The following is a 23,136-nucleotide window of genomic DNA, read 5'->3' on the forward strand; positions in this document are numbered from 1 at the left end:
TATACATGTCTACAGTATTCTTGAATTAAGCGGGTCGTCCACACGACCGGCGATTAGACTCACCGAAGTCTCGGTGTCGACGATGAAATAAAAAAAGGGATGCAAAGCTGTAAAAGGTACAGGTCCGGCTCTCTCGAACAGACCGTTACCTAAAAGAAAATTATGAACTTATTATTAAATAAACTTGCAGAACGCCATTTTTTAATCATAAATAATATTAATAATATTTTCTAAAACCTTATATTTTACATGTTACAGAAAATAAAATAATAAATTATACATATTTCAGATTAGAATCAACACGAATTTTAAGAAGTAAAATTTCTACGAAGAAATATTTACAAAAAATTGTGTAATTTATGGAATTTGTATAATTTTCTTTACAATTTTTTAATAGAAATTTACTAATGCAATACTTTGATCACGCATAATATAAAGCTTATTGTTTGTGCTATTTACGCAGTGCAGAGGAGAATCGTTTAAATTGGAGGAAAGACGTTTAAATGGATGGAAAATTTTATATAAAAGATATGTATAAAAAAGGAAAGAAGAGAGGTTTGATTTGAATGCGAATTTGCAAGATTCTTTTTTCTAATAAATCGGGAAAAAATATATTATTATAATTTTCTTACGGTTGCAAATTCTTAAATAATTTTCAGATCTAATTTTCCTATAGTTTTTAGACAATAAATAATATATTTTAGACAATAATAATAAATAAAAAATGTTTAGAAACAAACAAAATAATTCTGTCTAAACATTTTTTATATCGTATCACACCTTATTTATATTTAAGAAAAAAGAATGTGCACGATATAAAATAGACGAAAAAGAACGCTTTCGTAAAAACGTTTATAATAGCAATATAAATAGCACGATTCAGAAATCCTCGGTAAATATGCAAAGAGATGACGCAAGGTCTTTTTATTTCCTTTGCGGATATCAGCAATTAATTCCGTAAACTGAACAACAATACTGAGAATATTTCTAAGAGTAATCGATAATTTTATTCAACGGCGAGGAAATGTAGATGTTGACCGACTACGTCGTCCTCGAGACTCGCGTTCTCGCGAATACGGTGCATTTGCATTTCGCGTTGCTATAAGTGCATCAATTTCTGATAATGTTTACTTTACAAAAATCTCGAAAAAAGATATTCTTAAAAAAGCATCTGGCTAAACCGTCAATTTTCCTCTTTCCCGAAGCGGAAGCTATGAAACTGCAATCATTTGTAATTATAATTTTATGACGTTTTGACGAGATAATGATCCGCTGGGGACACGGATAATTATCGCGAGACTTGATTAGCCTAATTGCGCGATTCAGCATTTGTTCTCGGCAGTTTCTCAATTTTAAATAAGACTCGGAAGCGGCGTTTCCATATAATTTTGGCAATCGCATGGTAGTTTCGGCAATATATGTACACTTCCAAGCGTGGAAGCTGGTCGTCAAGGATAAGCAGCATTAAGTAATGAAGATTTAGCGGAACGTAAGAAGAAACAGCGAGCGGAAGCGAAGAGGAGAGTAAGAGAGTAAGAGAGAAAGAGAGAAAAGAAAAGAACAAAACCAGCACCAGTAGGAACGGCTGGTCATCGTCGGCCTCTTGTTCACGAGGCGTTAAGGAGCGCATTGTCGTCGCGCCGTCGTTTACAAATTATATGCGCCCGTTTCTGAAGAGCATCCGAGCCGCGAGCGGCGGCGAGTCTTTGCAATTTCACCCGTTATAATACCGGATATTGCGTCAACGTGATTACCTCTTTGAACATTATTCCCGATGCCGCTTAAGGCAGCGAATCGCTTATTCGCGTTTCTGCCGCGGTTCGTTCTTAAACAACTTCTGATATCATCTGTACGTATTTAACGCGTATTAATATCCGGTCCATTCGTCCGCGTCCGAGACAGGACTAATTTTCGAATGTTACGAGATCAATTAAAACTGTCATGCGATCGTGACAAGCGATAAAAATTTATTCCAGATTGTATAGTGAATGTATAGCAAAAATGTTAAGTAACGTTTCAGGATTCGCGATGAAAAAAAAAAATAATAACGATCGCAAATTATATAACCGTCGAAAATATAAAAACTCACGAACTTGGTTAATGAACGGATACGCAGTTTTGATCCGATTATCGCACTGTATCATTACATTTACGAGCGAGAGGAAGCCGCTCTCAGGAGAGAGCGGCGAGAAAAAGTACAATATATAATTAAGAAATAAAGAAATACACGCTGTGGGAAAAGACAGAGAGAGGATGTTAGAAGAGATTATTCGCGCAAAATTATATAAATTGGAATCTTAAAGTCAGGACGCGAGCATTAAGGAACGAAGGATAACGATTACATGACATTTTGTAGGAACGTTCACCGTTATCGGGGGTAATTGAAAGAAAGGTGGTAGTTGTGCGCGATAGTGCATGTTAAAGCAAGAGTAAGAGAGAACCTGGCGGCAGGTATCGGTAAAAATCCCTTCGAGGTGGAACGACATTAGGCGACTCACGAGAATGGGTACGATCGGATTTCATGTAATTCCTTATATTGACCCCTATACTCTGTTGCACGTCCCGGGCGTATACACCAAAATCGGACGTCATGGGTGACAGATCGGCCAGTCTCGGCTCGAAGACGTCCACGATTCCCAGCTGCGAAGGAGAAACGAAATACAGGAAACGCGTCGCAAAAAAAAACGCACAAGTCACACAACCATCAGTAATAATCTTTTTTTTTACGCTCTTAATCTCCTTCGATTCACGGAACGTGGGAAAATATATTTCCTTCTCTTCGATACGAACTCTACCTTGAAGAAATATATTTCGAAAGTGAACGAGCGCGGAAATAAAATTAAAAAATTTATAATTATATATGTTTAAGTCAATATTATACAAAATTGTTTCGGGTTCTTTACCATGACTTTTTACGAACGGTTATTGGTGGAATCGCGGAATCTTTGAAAGTAGAGAAAACACACCGTAGGGAAATTACAGAAAATTACTACGTACGTGATATTGCTACGCGCGATCAGCTGATCTGTGTAATTTGCTTTCATTCGACATCGATGTCGAGGAGTATGACGTGTTATTCCGCTTACCCTTTGCAAGAATGACGTCAGTGTGACGAAACCGCGTAGCATGAAGGAAGGTATCGTGGCCCTGACCCAAGTAGGCTGTAATCGCTTCCTCAACGATCTCAATGACTTCCCGCTGAGATCTCTCGCCAGACGGTGCGTGTCCGTTTTATCCGTTGGCATAAGAAGTATAATGTTGTATCGGGGATCCTTGAAAATGTTTAGAGAACAGCTTATATATTTATTTTTAAAAATTAATATATAATTAATATACAGAATATAATAAATTTATATCATTCTTTTTTGTCTATGCAAAAATCATAAATTGAGTTGTAAAATAAATAATTAAAAAATCGTGGGGAAAAAAGCCTCTATTTTCAAGAAAAATTTGGAACTAAAAAATTAAGTTTTGTTTAATTTTTTTAGTTTTAAACGAAAGCAGGGCGAATGAATCTTCATTTAGACTTACGTCCAGAGGAAACTCGAGAGCGACAGCGTGCAACGATGGGAAATACGCGAAAGGCAGCACCGCGATGTATCTCGAGGCCGATACCGAAGAAACATCGCAACCGTTCACCAGAAACGATATCTCCGCCGTAGAATCTCCGGCGGGGGATTCGCTCGGATTTACCGGGTTGCTGTACGATTTCCAAATCTCCAGGTCTTGCATCCAGATACCTTCGTCTAGAAAGATAACATTCGGGGAAACAAAAGAGAGGAGTTGCTTCTTTTCCAAATGTTAAGTATATTCCCATAATCACTAGCGGATCCTGGGGGGGGGGGGTTAAACCCCCTCCCTTGGAAATTAAGAGAAACAGTTTTGCTAAATTTGTTTAAAAAATATAAGTAAAGAAAAACAAACATTAAAGAGCTATTGACGTCGTTGATCCTGGAATAAATAAATCTAATCATGAAACCAAAAATATTAAATAAAATAATTTTGCAACCCCCCCCCCCCCCATTATCGACGTCAGGATCCGCTAGTGCCCATAATTAAATACTCTTTCTTTACAAACTTTATATAATTTTTATTATAATTTTATAATAAAATGAAAAGGCTTTGTGTGTGATATATCAATATAAATTCAGGTAGGAAAAGAATTAAAAAGAGCTAAGCACAACAAACTTGTTTTAAATCTTCTTTATTTAATTTCAATGTTTCGGTCCTATTCCTTGGATCATCTTTAGCAGATGCTCAAAGTCTTCGTCTTGTCTTCGATCACTTTGAGGACTCGCCAAAGACGTAAAACGGGAATGTGAATCAAGGCATATGAATTTTTTTTTAATCGATCTGCTGAAGATGGTCCAAAGAAAGGAGAGATCGAAACATTCAAATTAAATAAAAAAGATTTTAAAACAAGTTTGTGTTGCGTCTGGCTCTTATTATCCTTTTCCTATCTGAATTTATAATTTTATCATTTTCTCTACTAGAGTATTAAAGTTTATATATTCCTATTAGTGAGACTATATAATTTAATTAGTAATTTGGTCGATTAATTGACGCGCTTTAATTAGACAAGATACTCAAACGTACCTGGATAGCTGGAGAAATATCCGCGCGGACTCCTCGTTCTACGTAGATTCGGCGATTCGCGATTTGTCGATTCATCTCTAACGGTACCATCGTTCATTACAACCTTCAGATCTGGCTCCGCTCCTTTCTTCTTACGATTCGTCGAAACGACATTCCCATTCGCCTGATTCGCCGTGGAATCGTTCGCGGAATCATTCGAATCTCCGACGAGATCGTTCGAAGTTATCGTCGTGTTTATCGCTTGGACAGATGGCATCGTCGTAGTGTCACGATTAACGTTAATGATCGGCGTCATCGCGAGATCGCGTGTAATCATCTCTGGCGTATTTCCGGCTGGAAGTTCCGCCGACACCGATGTCATCCTCGATTGCGAAATAACACTGTTATCCGTCTCGATAACGGGACTCGAAGTGATTAAGTTTGTAGCGCCGGTTAAAGTCGATATCGTGGTAATTAATGAATTCGAAGTAACGGTATTCCCGTCGGTGACAGACGCGACATTAACTGATGTCGCGTCCGCGACAATCGCAGCCATCGTGGTCGAAACATTTGTCCTTTGTGTCCCGTCGCCCAGGACATCAGCCGCCGTAGTTGTCCTATCTACGCCCTGCGGTGCTTGAATATCCGCGTTAGGAGTCCCATCCGATGCATTTGCATCTTCTGCATTCTCTGTAGAATTGGGAACCATAGTATTCGCGACAGTTTGGTCTCTTCCAACATCCTCGGCAGCGACTGTCGTCGAGGAAGCCTGATCACTTGCGATGATGATCGTTGGCTGGATAGTTTCTTCGGAAGTGACCGCAGGTAAGGAACCTGGAGTCGACGACGACGTACTTGGAACAGCTGATTCGGAACTCGCGACTGTAGTCGATTGCTCTTCAGTGACGCTTTGTGGAGTAGCTGCTGGCGGAGCGATCGTGATTTCCGAAGACAGCGTTGTAATGGTTAACGTCGTCGTCGTGTCTGGTTCATTCCTGGTGTCTATCGGCTCCATCGGGATCGTCGAGCTGGCAGTAGACGTTGCAAGTACGGGAGTTGTAGCCGAAGAGTCTTCCGTATTGACGGTAACGTTTGCTTCTTGCTCGATACTCGACAGATCGAAGCCGTAAAACCTCAGGATGTCCTCGTATTCGGGACGGAGTCTGGTGTTTTCCTTGCTTAGTGTCAGCCCGCCCAGGAAGCCATCGGCATTAAGATAACTCTTGAAATCGATATAAATTCATAAGTAAGCGAAACTAATACTCGCTCTAATCGAAATGTTGTAGTAATTATCAGCTGTTTTTCTATCTAATCTATCTAATATCAAGCATCATCTATTTAATATTAAACGTCAAAAAGGAATCCGAAAGACGTATGAGAAAGAACGTCTTTCAGATGACGTTTCTTTAGACCCTTGCCGGAATCTTACTCTCAATCGTCGATGGATATCCCTGAGGCCGATCCTGGTAACATCTCTAGGTGGTAATCCTATGACTTCGGCGATCTGTTGACTTCCCCTACCGGCAGATCCTTCGTAGAGCGCCGCTAATACGAAGGCGATTCCCGTAGGCGAGAACGCCACGTTTCCGTGCCCCGTGTATTGCTGAAGAATCTTCACCCCGAGATCGTTGATGACGTCTGTAATGACGTCGACCGGACGTTGCGTGTCCGCACGATACCAAGGATCATATCTATAAGCGAACGCGGACGATACTGCTGCAACATAAGCACAGTCAAAAAAAATTACCATTTATTATGTATATAACATAGATACATAATATATAATTTGCTTTTGACTGATTCGAAGCCTTCCTTTGCAAGCTTCATTATATCAACCATTCTTTTATTCAATGTACAATCCTTTTTCATTCTGAAAATCTCTCTCTAATATAATTATAAAATTATATTAGAAAATTAGAATTAAAATATAATTATTCTTTTATAAATCATAATAAAACTGAAGAGAAATTTTACTCATCTGTATAATTTATTTGTTTCATTCTCGTTATTCGGACGGGAGGCTTCAATCATCAAAGCTCATCAAAGTCGAGAACCTGGATCAGCATCATATCGTCGGACTGATCCACGCTCGAAATCGAATCCAAACGATCTTACGTACGCTGCAGTATTACGATCCAGTGCAACGGATGCTTTCCCATCGTTTCCGGTCGCTGCTGCCTTGCACGCCGGAGAGTGCCGCGGCGCCGGGTTCTATTAGTAAGTCTAGCCTTAGTCGTTCGCGCTCCACGTTGGGACTGGCTTGGATACGCTAGACCAGCGGTCGCCGAGGCCCGAGGTTCAATTAAGGCCCGTTCTCGAGGCCCGGTCTTGAGGCGCGCCGGAGAAGGCCCGGCACCTTGGGGCCCGCCGATTATTATTACCGCGACTTCCTAAGTGGCTAAGATCGTAATCCCCGTTAAATTGCGCACATAGCTTCTTCCCCCCTCAATCAATTCTTTCCTTCCCTTCTCTTATATCGCTGGGTTTCCTCTCCTCCTCTGTATTCTTTCAGAAGCTGCTATCTTCCAGCGTTTCGTCACGAAGAGGAGATCCTAAGCATGATGCTATATGTGTGTGTGTATTTGTTGTATGCTTATGTGTATAAATTGATTTATGATTTATGTACATTATGCCATTTTCTCTCTATTCACGCAATCTAATAATACTCATGTTATGTATATATATCTCTGTGCACGAGGATGTACCAGTGAATGACCGGCCGAAGGACATTATTACATAATTTAGTATTCCTTGTAAATTGAAAAGATTATTCCGACATCAAGTTTAAATTCTAATATCGTTGATTAAAATGAAAGAAAAATAAAGAAAGTGATTATAATTTAAAATCGACGAATTGCGCTTTGCCTATACCTTTTAATTAAATATTAAAATACTAATTAAATATTAAATTAAATTAATTATTAAATCAAATTAAAAAATTAAATATTAATTAAAGACTTATGAATAATATTTTTTTTTATATTTACGGATTATTCGCTGGTGCGTCGACCCCGTTCGCGATCTGTTAATCGGGTGAGCCGAGCATTTCCTTTCTCTCTCTTTCTCTCTCTTTCCTTTGATCGATCGGCGCGATCCTCGCAGATCACGAATCTTCGAAAATATGCGGATATTATCGCGCCACCGATAACGGTAGTAGATAGCGGCACGAAGGCGCGGTGAAGGCGAAGCGAGGATCCGCTTTCGACTGATCCGAGTGGGAGGATCGCGAGTTTAGAGCCTTATGTAATAACGCCGGTGACTTTTACCCGCCACGGGTGGTTGCTTAATTGCGTGCGCGGAATCCGGGAATCCACCGCGCTAACAATGCTACGGATTGCTTCGTCGAGCAATTAACACCGCGTGTACGAGTCTCTCTCCTCGTCTTCATCGGACCACCTCGTTTCTGACTCGCTCGAAACCGACGATTATTATCGGTATCGAACGTGTAGCTATCCTCCTCTGTCCCTCTCGCGATATTAATATCGTATCCGAGTATTCAGCGAACGTGCATGTCGAATCGGAACAATTTCAAGGGAATGAGTCGATGATGATGATGATGCTTGATGTCCGATTCGCTCCAACCGGTACTTAAACTATCGACGTCCGTTTGCGGACGAGGTAAAAGAAAGATGGATCTGTCAATCGATCGTAATTGTGCAATAAAAGAATCAGATGCTACAGTTTTGGAATTTTTAATCTTGTTGAATGTGTGCTCTCTTGACACTTTCGAGATTTTAATAATTTTGGATGTCCATGTATAGAAAATTTTAATTGTAATTATATTTTTATTTTATTTGTTATATTTTTTGAAAGGCTAAAAAATCACAATTGTTGATTCTATATTTACATAATTACTCCGAGTGACCGTTTCTCTGACTTGAAAGTAAAACTTGTACAACTTTATTAATGATAGAAATGTGTTTTATAGGTAATATCTATTTAGGAACATCTCGATTTCTCTATAACGTTTGCGTTTCATCCTACATCGAGGAATCTGTAACAAAAAGAAATCATAGAGGCAGTATAATTGAAAGCGATCGCGTCATTAATCACTGTACGCATGCGGGAATCGCATCCCTATAATTTTAACTCTAGGGGATAAGCGATAATAATTATTATCTAATTACATTACGGAGGTTCTAACAACGCGGCAAAGTTGCTTGGTAGGAGATAGAAGATAGCGTTTACATCTAATTCCGATGTTGGATCGAACTCAGGAGAGAAAAGGTTGAATCAATTTACGTCGCTTCGCTACTTGACGTTTGTGCCAGTAAAACTCGCAGCAAAGGATAAATATCGATCCGGTCACGCCTGAGAAAAGAAGCAAAATGGGAGAGGAATCGCGCGAGATAAATATTATAATAATATTCTTGAAGTGTGTACTTGTGAAGAGTAAAAAAAGAAACACGTTACCCATGAAAAGCACGAAAAATATGCCTTGCATGTCCGTCACGTTTACTTTACGTTCGTTTACGCCTTGATTGGCGGATATGTCCGAGCATTTGTCCTTTGTCGGTATTTGCTCCGATATCCACTTGTTCATCAATCCAGACTCGTGCATGCGATGTAACCTGGATGATAAGGATTGGTCCTTACAAATTGACAGATTTGTCAGGTGATTATTATGCGACTAAAATTTTGATTACTATTTCTTGACGATTCTTAAAAAATTCGATAAAATTATCTCTACGGATTATTTGCGGAAAACTTCAAAGATTCATATATAAAATTACATATATAGTAAAATTTATTAGTTTACTCTGCATTGATGATCTTTATATAAGGGCTGTCTTGCGCAATGATCATTGCTATGGGTTCGTCCATAAATTCGTCGGTGCTCAAAGAAAAGGAACATTTGTTGGTTAACAACATATCGTTTCTCATCAAGAATCTGTTTGGACAAATTGTTGTCGTTATTCTTATCGAAGGGCTCATTTGTGTTCTATGTACACATCGACAGATCGATTGAAGTATTTAAATAAACAAAAATATTTTAATGGCTCTGTTTGTTATACATTTTTTTCAGAAAAACATTTATAATATGAGATATAGAAGTGGTAATATTTATTCATATAATGTTACTTTACTTTTCTTCTCGAAAAAAGTTTCTTCAAGAATCCGCCAGTATATCGTAAGCAATTAACAGAGGACTTTCATTTAAATAGCTATTCTGCGTGTTGTAAGATTACCTCAATGTGCTTCTCCAGTCGATTAAGGCGTGTTTTCCCGCCTTTACCTTCTCGATCATTTCCGCCTCTTCCGTCGCGTTATGAATTATAGATCGCTTCAACAGAATATGATACTTCTCCTCCTCTGCATTTTTCAGATACTCCTCCAGATAGCTGCCATTAGGAAAGCCCCAGGTCATTCTGTTCTTATTAGCGAGGAGGGCGTCCACGGTCATGATGGCGGTGTCCATATTTGGGAATGTCAGAAATGCGACCAAACTTCCGGAGTAAGTCGCCACCACAACCATCACGACCAGCCACCAGATGCCAATCAGCAAGCGGGCGCTATCGGAATGGGGTAAGTACATCCCTCCTAAAAGCATTCGTGCGTGTCGTTTGTTTTTTCCTCTTTCATCAAAAACCTTCAATTTTAAATAAATATGAGATCGTCGAGTTTTCCTTCTTCGACAAAAATTGGTCGAGAACGACCCTAGAAGAAGGACGAAAGAATTCGTAATGATAATAAAATCTTTAGATTAAAAATGACTTGGCAAAGACTCGGGTCACTTTATATAGGAGTGAAAATAAAAGTTGAAATGATATTACCTTGCTGAAGAAGGGCACCGTAGATGTACCATACACATTGCCAGGAGGAGTTGAGCCCCGACGTCTTCCTGCTGCTCGGACTGTATTTGTGAATCAGGTACAAGCTCGGGCCCATTATAAGAATGGATGCTGCCAGGCAGGCCCATGTCTGCAAGTAAAATTAGCCCGCTTGAAGGCGTGTTGCGCTTGTTACAAGCGCGTGAAATAGATCGAGCTAACCGAGTGCTGGAAAGCAGTTGATCGGTACAACTGGTATCCGATCTCGCTAAATCTCGACTATTTTTACATAAAACAAAACGTAGCTTCATAAAGGCCCCACATTTATATAATTCTCAATTTATGCGCAAAGCAACATTATTATATTTTTTTTCTATATTTTTTATTATGTGACAAATTAAAATATAGAACTATATATGAAGTCTCTTTTTCATTTTTTTGTTTCTATTTTTGTTACACAGTTACTGAAGAGGGCCCGAAGTGAAACCAAAACGTTTAATTCTTAAACTAATAAATAGTGTTTAAAATTATTTAGGAATTTTTTATTCGCGCCTTTATCTTGCATTTAGCTCTCTTTATTATCTATATATTAAAATATAGACATATATCGAGTCTTGTTCCGGCAATCACGGTTTTAACTTTCACTCTTTTCACCTTAGCACAGTTTTTACAATTGCAATACGATTTTGTAATGTAATTTTTAAGTGTACTGTCAATTGTACTGTATTTATGTGACGTATGCAACGTGTGCGTTGCGCAAACCTTATTACAAATGTAAAGTGTCAGTGTAAATTACCTCCTTGGAGAAGGGCGCGGCGAACAGCAACGCTCTCGTGAGTTGACCCGGCTTCGCGGTCAAGAAACTGTACGTCTGTATAAAAATCGGTAGGGTGAAATTGATCTCTTTCCTTCCATGATTCACGGTATAAGCACAGGCTGCGAAAAGAACCTTTTTTCCGATGACCATATCTGTTATTTCTGGCGGCATATCTCTCGTTGATGACGTTAATACCTATGGAAATATTCGAAACACTTGTCAAAGAGACACAGTTAATATTTACAATAATAATAATAATAATAATAATAATATAATATTAATTTGCATCCGATGAAAGGATATGAAATATTGTTACTAATATACTTACCACTTCGGCTTCGGTCTTGTTCCGAGTAAACTTGATGGTCCCATTGTTCGTCGGGCTGAGAACGGAGTACGTAAAGTTCAATTTTTGCCCGAGATATTTGACGACGTCGAAAACCAGTCCGCCGTATTCCTTCTCGCCAGAGTTGGTCAAGGAGATGGTTTGCCACGGTGGATTCTGAAACAAAGGGGACGCGGAACTTTATCGCGCGGCTCATCGTCAGGGGAGAAGATTCATCACCGCGTTCACCTACGTGATATGTAGCGACCGATAGGTTGATCCCTCGAAATCCGTGCGCGATGTGCGGAAAGATGACGTCTGTGAGATTCAGACCGAGAGTGGTAATCCACGATCCCGAATCGATCAAATGCGCCGTGTTTTTGCCATGAGCGAAGAAGTTGCCCCACGTTATGGCCGAGGCGATTCGCCAAAACATACATCTACCGCAAACGCCGCCCGTGGCGAAGGTATTTTCGACAAGTTTTGTCTGCGAGAAAAAAAATAGTTGCGCTATGAATAGGGCTTGAAAAAACTGATAGTCGATGATAGAGATTCGATTTTTGCATATATATTTTTTTAGCCATTTCTTCTTTTTTAAATATATTTTTTTAATTATATTATTTACATATAGTTTTAAGAGATAATATACTTGAGATTTTAGAAGAATGTGATCCCAAATTCTTTATGAATAAACCTTTGTGCAAATAAATGATTTATTCAAAAGAACTACTAGTTATGAAATATCGTTTTTTTTTTTTTTTATCATTTCTAAGCGACACATAACGAACCTTGATGAGTTTAAGAATCTCCCGACGTCTTTCGCGCTTGCTTAATCGGATGATTTCGAATTCCTCGTCACTCACGTGACTGTATAATTCTATCTCGGTTATCAACGATAATTTCAAAGCATTACCCAAAGCCTTAATTAACTCTTGGATATGACACATTAAATTGTTCTGGAACAGGGATAATTTTTCTTTAAAAATACATACCGAAAAAACGAGAGAAAATAACAATTTCTTTGCAAAAGATGACCTCTTTACTTAATCAATCTATAACAATATTTGACCTATATTTAAATCACAAATTCATATCAGGTGATTGAAATATGTACACATAATCAAGCAAGAATAATTGGATAGATTACATCGCAATATGCATCGTTGTCTGTCGCGTTATAAATGAAAGCCACGTTGCTACCCTCCGACAATAGGTCGACGAAACTGGTAATATTTGTAGAATTTCCTACTACGGTATCGGTAATTATATATAGCCATTGACTGTCGGGTTGAGCCATATTCAGCATCTTTGCCTAAATAATGCCAAAGTAAATTATATCCATAATTCGTAAGACTTTTATTGTAAATAAACGTCACATACTTGAAATAGAGAAAGAACATGTTATATAAAATTTGTATAAAATTTTATATTCAAAACTTAGATTTAAAATTAATTTTACGAATTATGGAACACGTTACGTTATTATTTTTGCACTATATACTTTAAATAGACATTTAAATGACAAGTAAGACTTTATTTGCGCGTCTCACAGCTTCCATAACGTCGGCCGCTGCGTCTATCGTGACGATTACGAGGAAGCATTTCCCCAATTGGTCCACGTGAAAGTTTTCAAGCATCTCTTTTATGTAGTATCTTCTGTTACGCTCAGAATCGGCGTGCTTAAACGCAAATATCGCTCTGGTGACCAGATTGAATTTCTTGTTTGGCAACGAGATCGATATAGCTTTTGTGACTCGATTGATTGTGTCTCTATCTACAATTAATATGAAAAAAAAATATATATTTTTAGTGGGAATTCCTAGTAATAACGAAAGAGAGAAAGGAGAAGAACAACGGAGAAAAGAAAGATAAACGATTAAGGCTCCTGGCTCCTTTCCGACCATGTCGAAATCGTGACGTCAGAGGCGAGAAAACACACGCTAAAATTTCTTAGATGCCACTTCGAAATAAAAATATATTTCGATGAAACAGCACTTCAGATGGCTTTAGCACACTCTTAAAAAACCCCGAAAACTATCCTTTCCCCTTTATAATCAATCAACAGCTGTAAAATGTAATATTATGAAGCCTAGTCCGTCTGGTCTTTGCAGATGCGCAGTCATTCCGCATGTCAAAGTCTGATATCTCGATCATTTTATAGCTGTTGATTGATTATAAAGGGAAAAGGATAGTTTTCGGGGTTTTTTAAGAGTATGCTAAAGCCATCTGAAGTGCTGTTTAATCGAAATATCTTTTCATTAAAAAATGGCATCTAAGAATTTTCAGCATGTGCTTTCTCGCTTCTGACGTCACAATCCAATATGGCCGCGATGAGCTCCCAGGAGCCTTAAATGATCAAATCTACGTCACCGAAGGTATCATCGTGCAATATGTTGACGTTGTTCCAGGATAAAGCGTCGACCATTCTGATATCGAAGAAGATCTGAGACAGTTCTTTGCCCAACGATATTAAGGGAATGCTCACACCTTCCGAATCGGGCAACCGTGGACAATCTTGCTCTTTAAATATAAAACAAATGCTATTTAGCAGCTGTTTATCCTTCGACATTTTATTCGTTATTTGATAAAACACATATACATCGAGATTTCTAATAATATAAATAATATAATAATAAAATAATTTTTTTAAATAATAATATTAATAAAAAAATATAAATAATATAATAATATAAAATAAACAATTGAATCACGCACAATATATCACTCTGATGTAAGAGAATCTCTCTCTGTAGCGCGAATGAGATAATAGATAACGACTAAAATAGCGAGATAATAGCATTTGCGAGCAACGTATCTCTTAGTCATCAGTTATAATTACAGTCGAGTGTGTATTTGTCTCTTTATGAGCGGAAGGAATTTTTTTGACGCATACATTTTTTTCTGAGGAAAATCTCAATTCATATACATACCTGTTATCGCTAAATGCACGATTTCATCCTTACGAACTACATTGTACAGACTCCACGTTTGATGACACGTTGCCACCGACAAAAGCACCGTATAATCTATTAAATAAAGCAAAGAAATAAATTAATAATTAATAATATTAAATTTTTTAAAATATATATTAAATACTACATATTAAATAAATGTGTATTAAATATTGTATATTAAATGAAATTTTTTATGTTATATATTTAATATACACTTAATGTTTTAAATTTAAGTATAAATAAATCTGTATATCGAATAAAGTTAAAAACCCAGAATTTTATTTAAAGAGGCGATTGAAAAATTTCTTTCCGATATGAGAAAAGCGTATTGAAGCGAGTGGCGACAATTTTGCCTCGATTTTACTGTATTTTCGTATTTTCAACTGTTTGATGAATATTACGAATCTTTTTTTTTTTTGCAACAATTTAATATCTTATTTCAATTAGATTGATCAACTTCTATCCGATCTATCTATAACAACCTTTGCGAGGTGAATCACATTTGATTGACTAATATACTTTGCGTGAGATTATATATCGATCGTATCATGCAATATCTATCAAGGATCACACAATACTCGGAAATATTATAGATTTATAACACGTGATACTCAGGGAACACAAAGTGGACGGTGTAATTATCTTTAAAAAATTTCTCAAGCATTCGCACTCTTACCTCGAAAATTATCTATCTTCGTGTCGCGAAAGATGTGCACGTCGATGTCAGCCATATGCATATCTTCTCTCGTGATGTTAGCGATGAAGTTGTAAACGTTTCTCACAACGTCCCGATACTCGGCTTTATTTTTGAATAAACTTTTCTCAATAACGACCGCTGGAACGACCAAGAGAAGATTTTTTTTCCTCGTTAATACATTTTTTTTTTTTTTTTTAAATAATTATTCGTACCCATCGAGGCATTGGCGGATATCAGCGACGGAAAGTCATTGAAGGCATCAGCCGAATTTGCGATCCAGGCGAGGAAGAGGACGGGGGAGATCATCTCCATCGGTGAGAGTCAAGTATTGAAGCACATCGCGCCGATCGGTCGATATATAAGGGAGGACATTGTTCAATGATGTACGAGCTCATTACTTTCGCCGATTCATTATTATCGTATCAACCGGAACTTCGTCAAGCTCGCAAGCCGGAACGTAATTGTAGACTGTGCGCACTTGTAGACTTGTATCGTGAGAGGAAGGGGAGGAGGGAAAAAAGGTCGATCCTTGAATAACTTATTAAGGAACGATCGAATCTCATCGCGACTTGAACAGAAATGCATCATTGGCCTACAAATGGGCGTGTTGTGAGAAATCATTGCGGAAAAATCAACTTCGATCGATTCTCTCTCTCAATCCGACTATCAACTTTATATGTATATTCGAAATTCCTCTTCTATTGAAAATTTATTTATATATATAATTACGAGATCCGGTATATTTCACTCATCGATATGACGGAGAGATTCTCTGATCGTTAGTGTTGGTTTGTGTTTGTCAAACATTTTGATTTAATCATAATTTATCAATCTTGTTGGCTAACGAAATTTTCGAATTATGTGGATTTTTTTCATATGTCTCCTAGCTCTTTTACGTACATTATATCATTGTCTTTATTAAGTTGTCGCAATCTAATATTCAATATTTTTTCTTTACTATATTTGCTAAGTTATTATTCTCAACCTATATTTTTTTTTATTTTTTAACATTTATCTGCATTTTTGCTGATGTTAGGAATCTATAATCAAATATAATACTATATTAAAAGGATCTCTCTTTTTCCAGTTTATACAAATAAATAAATTCTATTTAACAGAGTAAAGACATTTAGAAGAATCTAAAACATCAGTGTTTAAATTTTTATATTATTAAAGTCTTCGATGTGTTTCGGGAATATTCTCTGAAAATTTCGAATCAAAATTTGTCGCGAAATTACGAGGTATAATGGTGTCTGCGAGAACTAAGTGCACGCGCGGGTCCAGCACTTTCTGTCCTGTGTGTCTGTTCATTTTAATATTATTGGTTTTCTGTGATAAGTACGCAATATTCTAATGTTAACATATTTAAATAATATTCTACACTCTTGTAAAATTTTGCCACAAAAGAAAAGTTTTTATTATCATGAAGCAAAATAAACATGCAATTGATATTAATGTTGAAGAAAATATTTAATTTCTCTATTGATGTCCCAATTTGTCAATCTCTGTCATCTTCAAAGATGAAGAATTCTCCTTCATCTTTTTCTTTCTCTTCTTGCATTTGTTCAGTCTTCCGTCTACTAATGGAACAGATATAGCCGCTATAACGGAGTTACAGCGGCGTCCTGCGGGTAAAGCTTCGCCAGCATTTCATTTGGTACATAATGACCGTCCTCGAATTTACAAAAATAACGGCCTATTTCGCAATTTTCGATCCATCTCGGCGTTGTTAAAGTAATAGCGTCTAAAATGAAAAATGTAAATAAAAAATATAATTTAAATTTGAAAAAAAAGATAATAAAGAAAATAATAACTTAAATAAATTAAATTAAATTAAAAAGAAGAGAACAAAATAATCCAAAATAAAATAAAATATTATTTTATATTGTCTACAAAAAAAAGAGATAAGCTCGCACAGAATAAACGAATATAATTTTAAATAAACACGAGTCTAATAATATTTATATACCTTCTTCCACGTAACACATTTTATTACTTTCGGTAAGAATTATATAATTTGTTTGCTGCTTTTCAAAATTTAAATTACGACAATGATTCAAGGGCAATCCGTATGAACGGCAAGTTGCGTCACACATATACGTATGATTGTTCGATATGGGGTCTCTCTCTAAGAGCGCAAAATGTCTATCGACATCTCTGTGCCATCCGACTATTACGCCCACACAACTATCTGTATGTTGGTCATCATGTGTAACTATCATTCCTACTGCAAATTTTACATCCTTTGGTCTTGTGTTTAACTGCTTCGTGTTTTTCAAGTAAAGACTGAGCTGAAAAGTACAAGATCAAACTTTAATTAACTTTAATTTCTGTCAAATAATAAATAGAGCTTTTGTAGCATGTTAAATTACAACTAGTTAAATTAGAGATAATTATTTGTTGTAAATGTGCATGTAACATCAAAAAAATTTTAAAGATTTTATTTTATTATTATTTTCCATATTAATAATATGCGGCTTGTATAGTGTTAACATACTTTATCTATCCTGCTGTCAGTATTTTTTATCCAAACATCATCTAAATTTAATGTATATCTATTTTCGTGTAATTCAATCTTTACATTGCTGCATAAAGTACTACATTCATCCAATATCAATGTGATAAACATCGCTTTTTGCGTCATCTAAAAAAAGGATTAAACATTAGCAAAGGTAAAAGGTTTTTACTTGTACTGAGCTCTATTACAAATAAAAAAATGAAAGAATGTATAATTCTTTCTGTCTTATAAAGCGTGTTTCATTGAATCTTTATCAAAGTTATAAGTTTATATATTAATTAGTGTTAAAATTAATACTAATTATATATAACTGATTACTAACCTCTTTAATTCGTGATATCATATTTTGAAACAATGGATATTCTGTAATGAACAACGACATTTGATTGACAAGACAATCCGGGAATTTCTCAAACCTTATATTAAAACATCTTGCATTTTCCAAACCATTGACGTCACTGGAAACAATAACAAATTATATATATAAGCATGTGTCTATGATAAAAGTAAAAGTACCAAAAGGTTCAGATAATTCTAAAGGTAATATTTTATACTTACTATGTTGGTTTCCAAAATATACAATAGCGAGTTTGCGCGTGAATATTTAATTCGAATGTAGGAGTATTTAATATCAGTACTACTTCGCAACGTACACCAAGTCTTCTGGCCACGCTCTGATATATTATTAATAAAATTACTTGTTCACCATATTTATTTTTTAAGACCTGTGCCAGAAATTAATTAGAGCGAGAGTATTTTTAAAATACGGCCATGCTAACAGCATAATTGGCTATAATTATAGTATATTATAATTTATATAATAACTTACATTATCTATACACATGTTTTCGAAGTTTTTCTCTTCTGATTTGCATAATCGAAAGTTTAATATGCCAAACATATATTCTTCGAGTGTATCCATAATTTGCGTTGTATCTTCTTCGTGCCACAAATTATCGACGATATTGTTGTTTTTAGAATATTAGAACACTACAAAGCGCGCGCTTCGCGCGCGCCATTTATTTCCTTCAACTATACAATATAAGCTGCGGTCGAGAATGTGCTACTAATATGGTACAAAGATAGAATGATGTTTCGAATTATTCGTAGCGCATTCTCGATCCACAGCTTGTACGTTAATAACATATCATACAACAATTATAATATTTATCTTTTCATCTTTTGGTACCATGCAGACACCAGCGTACAAATTTTTTAACTTGATATACATAAAACAAGGTTGCGTCGCATAGGGTCAGCGGTAAAAAAGTATCGATTTCTAATATTTTAAGACGAGCCAAAAATTCATCGATTATACATTTTAATAGTACATTGATTACAGAATCTTTAGGTACCAAGCAGACACCAGCATACAAACATTTTCATTTGCTATACATAAATTAAGGATGCGTCGCATAGGGTCAGCGCCATAAATGTATCGATTTCTAATATTTAAAGACGAGCCAAAAATTCATCGATTATACATTTTAATAGTACATTGATTACAGAATTATTTGGTACCAACCAGACACCAGCGTACAAATTTTTTAACTTGATATACATAAAATAAGCTTGCGTCGCATGGGGTCAGCGGTAAAAAGTATCGATTTCCAATATTTTAAGACGAGCCAAAAATTCATCGATTATACATTTTAATAGTACATTCATTACAGAATCTTTTGGTACTATGCAGACACCAGCGTACTAATTTTTTAATACGATAAACATAAAATAAGGATGCGTCGCACAGGGTCCGCGTCAAAAAAGTATCAATTTCTAATATTTTAAGACGAGCCAAAAATTCATCGATTATACATTTTAATAGTACATTTATTACAGAATCATTTGGTACCAAACAGACACCAGCGTACAAATTTTTTAACCTGATAAACATAAAATAAGGATGCGTCGCACAGGGTCCGCGTCAAAAAAGTATCAATTTCTAATATTTTAAGACGAGCCAAAAATTCATCGATTATACATTTTAACAGTACATTGATTACAGAATCTTTTGGTACCATGCAGACACCAGCGTACAAATTTTTTAACTTGATATACATAAATTAAGTTTGCGTCGCATAGGGTCAGCGGTAAAAAGTATCGATTTCCAATATTTTAAGACGAGCCAAAAATTCATCGATTATACATTTTAATAGTACATTTATTACAGAATCTTTTGGTACCATGCAGACACCAGCGTACAAACATTTTCATTTGCTATACATAAATTAAGGATGCGTCGCATAGGGTCATCGGCATAAATGTATCGATTTCTAATATTTAAAGACGAGCCAAAAATTCATCGATTATACATTTTAATAGTACATTGATTACAGAATCTTTTGGTACCATGCAGACACCAGCGTACAAATTTTTTAATACGATAAACATAAAATAAGGATGCGTCGCACAGGGTCCGCGTCAAAAAAGTATCAATTTCTAATGTTTTAAGACGAGCCAAAAATTCATCGATTATACATTTTAATAGTACATTGATTACAGAATCTTTTGGTACCAAACAGACACCAGCGTACATATTTTTTAACTTGATATACATAAAACAAGGTTGCGTCGCATAGGGTCAGCGGTAAAAAAGTATCGATTTCTAATATTTTAAGACGAGCCAAAAATTCATCGATTATACATTTTAATAGTACATCCATTACAGAATCTTTTGGTACCATGCAGACACCAGCGTACAAATTTTTTAACTTGATATACATAAAATAATTTTGCGTCGCATAGGGTCAGCGGTAAAAAGTATCGATTTCCAATATTTAAAGACGAGCCAAAAATTCATCGATTATACATTTTAATAGTACATTCATTACAGAATCTTTTGGTACCATGCAGACACCAGCGTACAAATTTTTTAATACGATAAACATAAAATGAGGATGCGTCGCACAGGGTCCGCGTCAAAAAAGTATGAATTTCTAATATTTTAAGACGAGCCAAAAATTCATCGATTATACATTTTAATAGTACATTGATTACAGAATATTTTGGTACCAAGCAGATAACAGCGTACAAACTTTTTCATTTGATATACATAAAATAAACTTGCGTCGCATGGGGTCAGCGGTAAAAAGTATCGATTTCCAATATTTTAAGACGAGCCAAAAATTCATCGATTATACATTTTAATAGTACATTCATTACAGAATCTTTTGGTACTATGCAGACACCAGCGTACAAATTTTTTAATACGATAAACATAAAATAAGGATGCGTCGCACAGGGTCCGCGTCAAAAAGGTATCAATTTCTAATCTTTAAAGACGAGCCAAAAATTCATCGATTATACATTTTAATAGTTCATTGATTACAGAATCTTTTGGTACCAAGCAGATAACAGCGTACAAACTTTTTCATTTGCTATACATAAAATAAGGATGCGTCGCACAGGGTCCGCGTCAAAAAAGTATCAATTTCTAATATTTTAAGACGAGCCAAAAATTCAATGATTATACATTTTAATAGTACATTGATTACAGAATTATTTGGTACCAACCAGACACCAGCGTACAAATTTTTTAACTTGATATACATAAAATAAGCTTGCGTCGCATGGGGTCAGCGGTAAAAAGTATCGATTTCCAATATTTTAAGACGAGCCAAAAATTCATCGATTATACATTTTAATAGTACATTGATTACAGAATCTTTTGGTACCATGCAGTCACCAGCGTACAAATTTTTTAACTTGATATACCTAAAATAAGGTTGCGTCGCATGGGGTCAGCGGTAAAGAAGGATCGATTTCTAATATTTTAAGACGAGCCAAAAATTCATCGATTATACATTTTAATAGTACATTGATTACAGAATCTTTTGGTACCATGCAGACACCAGCGTACAAATTTTTTAATACGATAAACATAAAATAAGGATGCGTCGCACAGGGTCCGCGTCAAAAAAGTATCAATTTCTAATATTTTAAGACGAGCCAAAAATTCATCGATTATACATTTTAATAGTACATTGATTACAGAATCTTTTGGTACCAAGCAGACACCAGCGTACAAACATTTTCATTTGCTATACATAAATTAAGGATGCGTCGCATAGGGTCATCGGCATAAATGTATCGATTTCTAATATTTAAAGACGAGCCAAAAATTCATCGATTATACATTTTAATAGTACATTGATTACAGAATCTTTTGGTACCATGCAGACACCAGCGTACAAATTTTTTAATACGATAAACATAAAATAAGGATGCGTCGCTCAGGGTCCGCGTCAAAAAAGTATCAATTTCTAATATTTTAAGACGAGCCAAAAATTCATCGATTATACATTTTAATAGTACATTTATTACAGAATCATTTGGTACCAAACAGACACCAGCGTACAAATTTTTTAACTTGATAAACATAAAATAAGGATGCGTCGCACAGGGTCCGCGTCAAAAAAGTATCAATTTCTTTTATTTTAAGACGAGCCAAAAATTCATCGATTATACATTTTAACAGTACATTGATTACAGAATCTTTTGGTACCATGCAGACACCAGCGTACAAATTTTTTAACTTGATATACATAAAATAAGGTTGCCTCGCATGGGGTCAGCGGTAAAGAAGGATCGATTTCTAATATTTTAAGACGAGCCAAAAATTCATCGATTATACATTTTAATAGTACATTGATTACAGAATCTTTTGGTACCAAGTAGACAACAGCGTACAAACTTTTTCATTTGCTATACATAAATTAAGGATGCGTCGCATAGGGTCAGCGGCATAAATGTATCAATTTCTAATATTTTAAGACGAGCCAAAAATTCATCGATTATACATTTTAATAGTACATTGATTACAGAATCATTTGGTACCAAACAGACACCAGCGTACAAATTTTTTAACTTGATATACATAAAATAAGGTTGCGTCGCATAGGGTCCGCGGTAAAAAAGTATCGATTTCTAATATTTTAAGACGAGCCAAAAATTCATCGATTATACATTTTAATAGTACATTGATTACAGAATCTTTTGGTACCAAACAGACACCAGCGTACATATTTTTTAACTTGATATACATAAAGCAAGGTTGCGTCGCATAGGGTCAGCGGTAAAAAAGTATCGATTTCTAATATTTTAAGACGAGCCAAAAATTCATCGATTATACATTTTAATAGTACATCCATTACAGAATCTTTTGGTACCATGCAGACACCAGCGTACAAATTTTTTAACTTGATATACATAAAATAAGTTTGCGTTGCATAGGGTCAGCGGTAAAAAGTATCGATTTCCAATATTTTAAGACGAGCCAAAAATTCATCGATTATACATTTTAATAGTACATTGATTACAGATTTATTTGGTACCAACCAGACACCAGCGTACAAATTTTTTAACTTGATATACATAAAATAAGCTTGCGTCGCATGGGGTCAGCGGTAAAAAGTATCGATTTCCAATATTTTAAGACGAGCCAAAAATTCATCGATTATATATTTTAATAGTACATTCA

General features: G+C 35.8%; 2 protein-coding genes across 4 annotated transcripts; both read right to left on the reverse strand.

Annotated features, from left to right (window-relative positions):
* Window positions 1–9: 9 nt before the first annotated feature.
* Window positions 10–7,094, reverse strand: LOC145946564 (uncharacterized). 3 transcript variants are annotated; one of them, XM_083056247.1, is made up of 7 exons: window positions 6,695–7,094; window positions 6,005–6,291; window positions 4,597–5,797; window positions 3,532–3,746; window positions 3,087–3,272; window positions 2,499–2,640; window positions 10–149 (listed from the first exon to the last, which is right to left on the reverse strand). In XM_083056247.1, exons 1-7 carry the CDS (start codon window positions 6,732–6,734, stop codon window positions 10–12), a joined length of 2,211 nt encoding a protein of 736 aa, XP_082912373.1. In that variant the 5' UTR covers window positions 6,735–7,094. The 3 variants fall into 3 exon arrangements, with proteins under 3 accessions (XP_082912373.1, XP_082912372.1, XP_082912371.1); XM_083056246.1 differs by having other exon boundaries at window positions 2,442–2,640; window positions 6,005–6,288; window positions 6,695–7,093; XM_083056245.1 differs by having other exon boundaries at window positions 2,442–2,640; window positions 6,695–7,093.
* A 1,617-nt stretch (window positions 7,095–8,711) lies between these two features.
* Ir93a (Ionotropic receptor 93a) lies at window positions 8,712–15,451 on the reverse strand. Its single transcript, XM_083056408.1, has 15 exons — window positions 15,352–15,451; window positions 15,119–15,277; window positions 14,419–14,514; window positions 13,859–14,008; window positions 13,039–13,262; window positions 12,636–12,800; window positions 12,277–12,444; window positions 11,742–11,975; window positions 11,492–11,665; window positions 11,143–11,358; window positions 10,350–10,497; window positions 9,765–10,116; window positions 9,335–9,466; window positions 8,989–9,146; window positions 8,712–8,886 (listed from the first exon to the last, which is right to left on the reverse strand). The coding sequence occupies exons 1-15, from the start codon at window positions 15,449–15,451 to the stop codon at window positions 8,789–8,791; spliced, it is 2,574 nt and encodes an 857-aa protein (XP_082912534.1). The 3' UTR covers window positions 8,712–8,788.
* Between the last annotated feature and the right edge of the window lie 7,685 nt (window positions 15,452–23,136).

This window comes from Prenolepis imparis, unplaced genomic scaffold, assembly GCF_030444845.1.
Source record: "Prenolepis imparis isolate NDT839.2.m4 unplaced genomic scaffold, iyPreImpa1.0 SCAF_17, whole genome shotgun sequence".
NCBI classification, from domain to species: domain Eukaryota; kingdom Metazoa; phylum Arthropoda; class Insecta; order Hymenoptera; family Formicidae; genus Prenolepis; species Prenolepis imparis.

Bases quoted from the DNA above. Each gene is read 5' to 3' on its own strand.
- LOC145946564 (XM_083056245.1), bottom strand. From the start codon at position 6,734: ATGGGAAAGCATCCGTTGCACTGGATCGTAATACTGCAGC. The intron at 3,747-4,596 runs GTACGTTTGAGT...TTATCTTTCTAG, and splicing joins ATATTTCTCCAGCTATCCAG to ACGAAGGTATCTGGATGCAA. The intron at 2,641-3,086 runs GTAAGCGGAATA...TCTCCTTCGCAG, and splicing joins TGACGTCATTCTTGCAAAGG to CTGGGAATCGTGGACGTCTT.
- Ir93a (XM_083056408.1), bottom strand. From the start codon at position 15,451: ATGGAGATGATCTCCCCCGTCCTCTTCCTCGCCTGGATCGCAAATTCG. The intron at 14,515-15,118 runs GTAAGAGTGCGA...TTTATTTAATAG, and splicing joins GAAGATAGATAATTTTCGAG to ATTATACGGTGCTTTTGTCG. The intron at 8,887-8,988 runs GTAACGTGTTTC...TTCTTTTCTCAG, and splicing joins ATTTTTCGTGCTTTTCATGG to GCGTGACCGGATCGATATTT.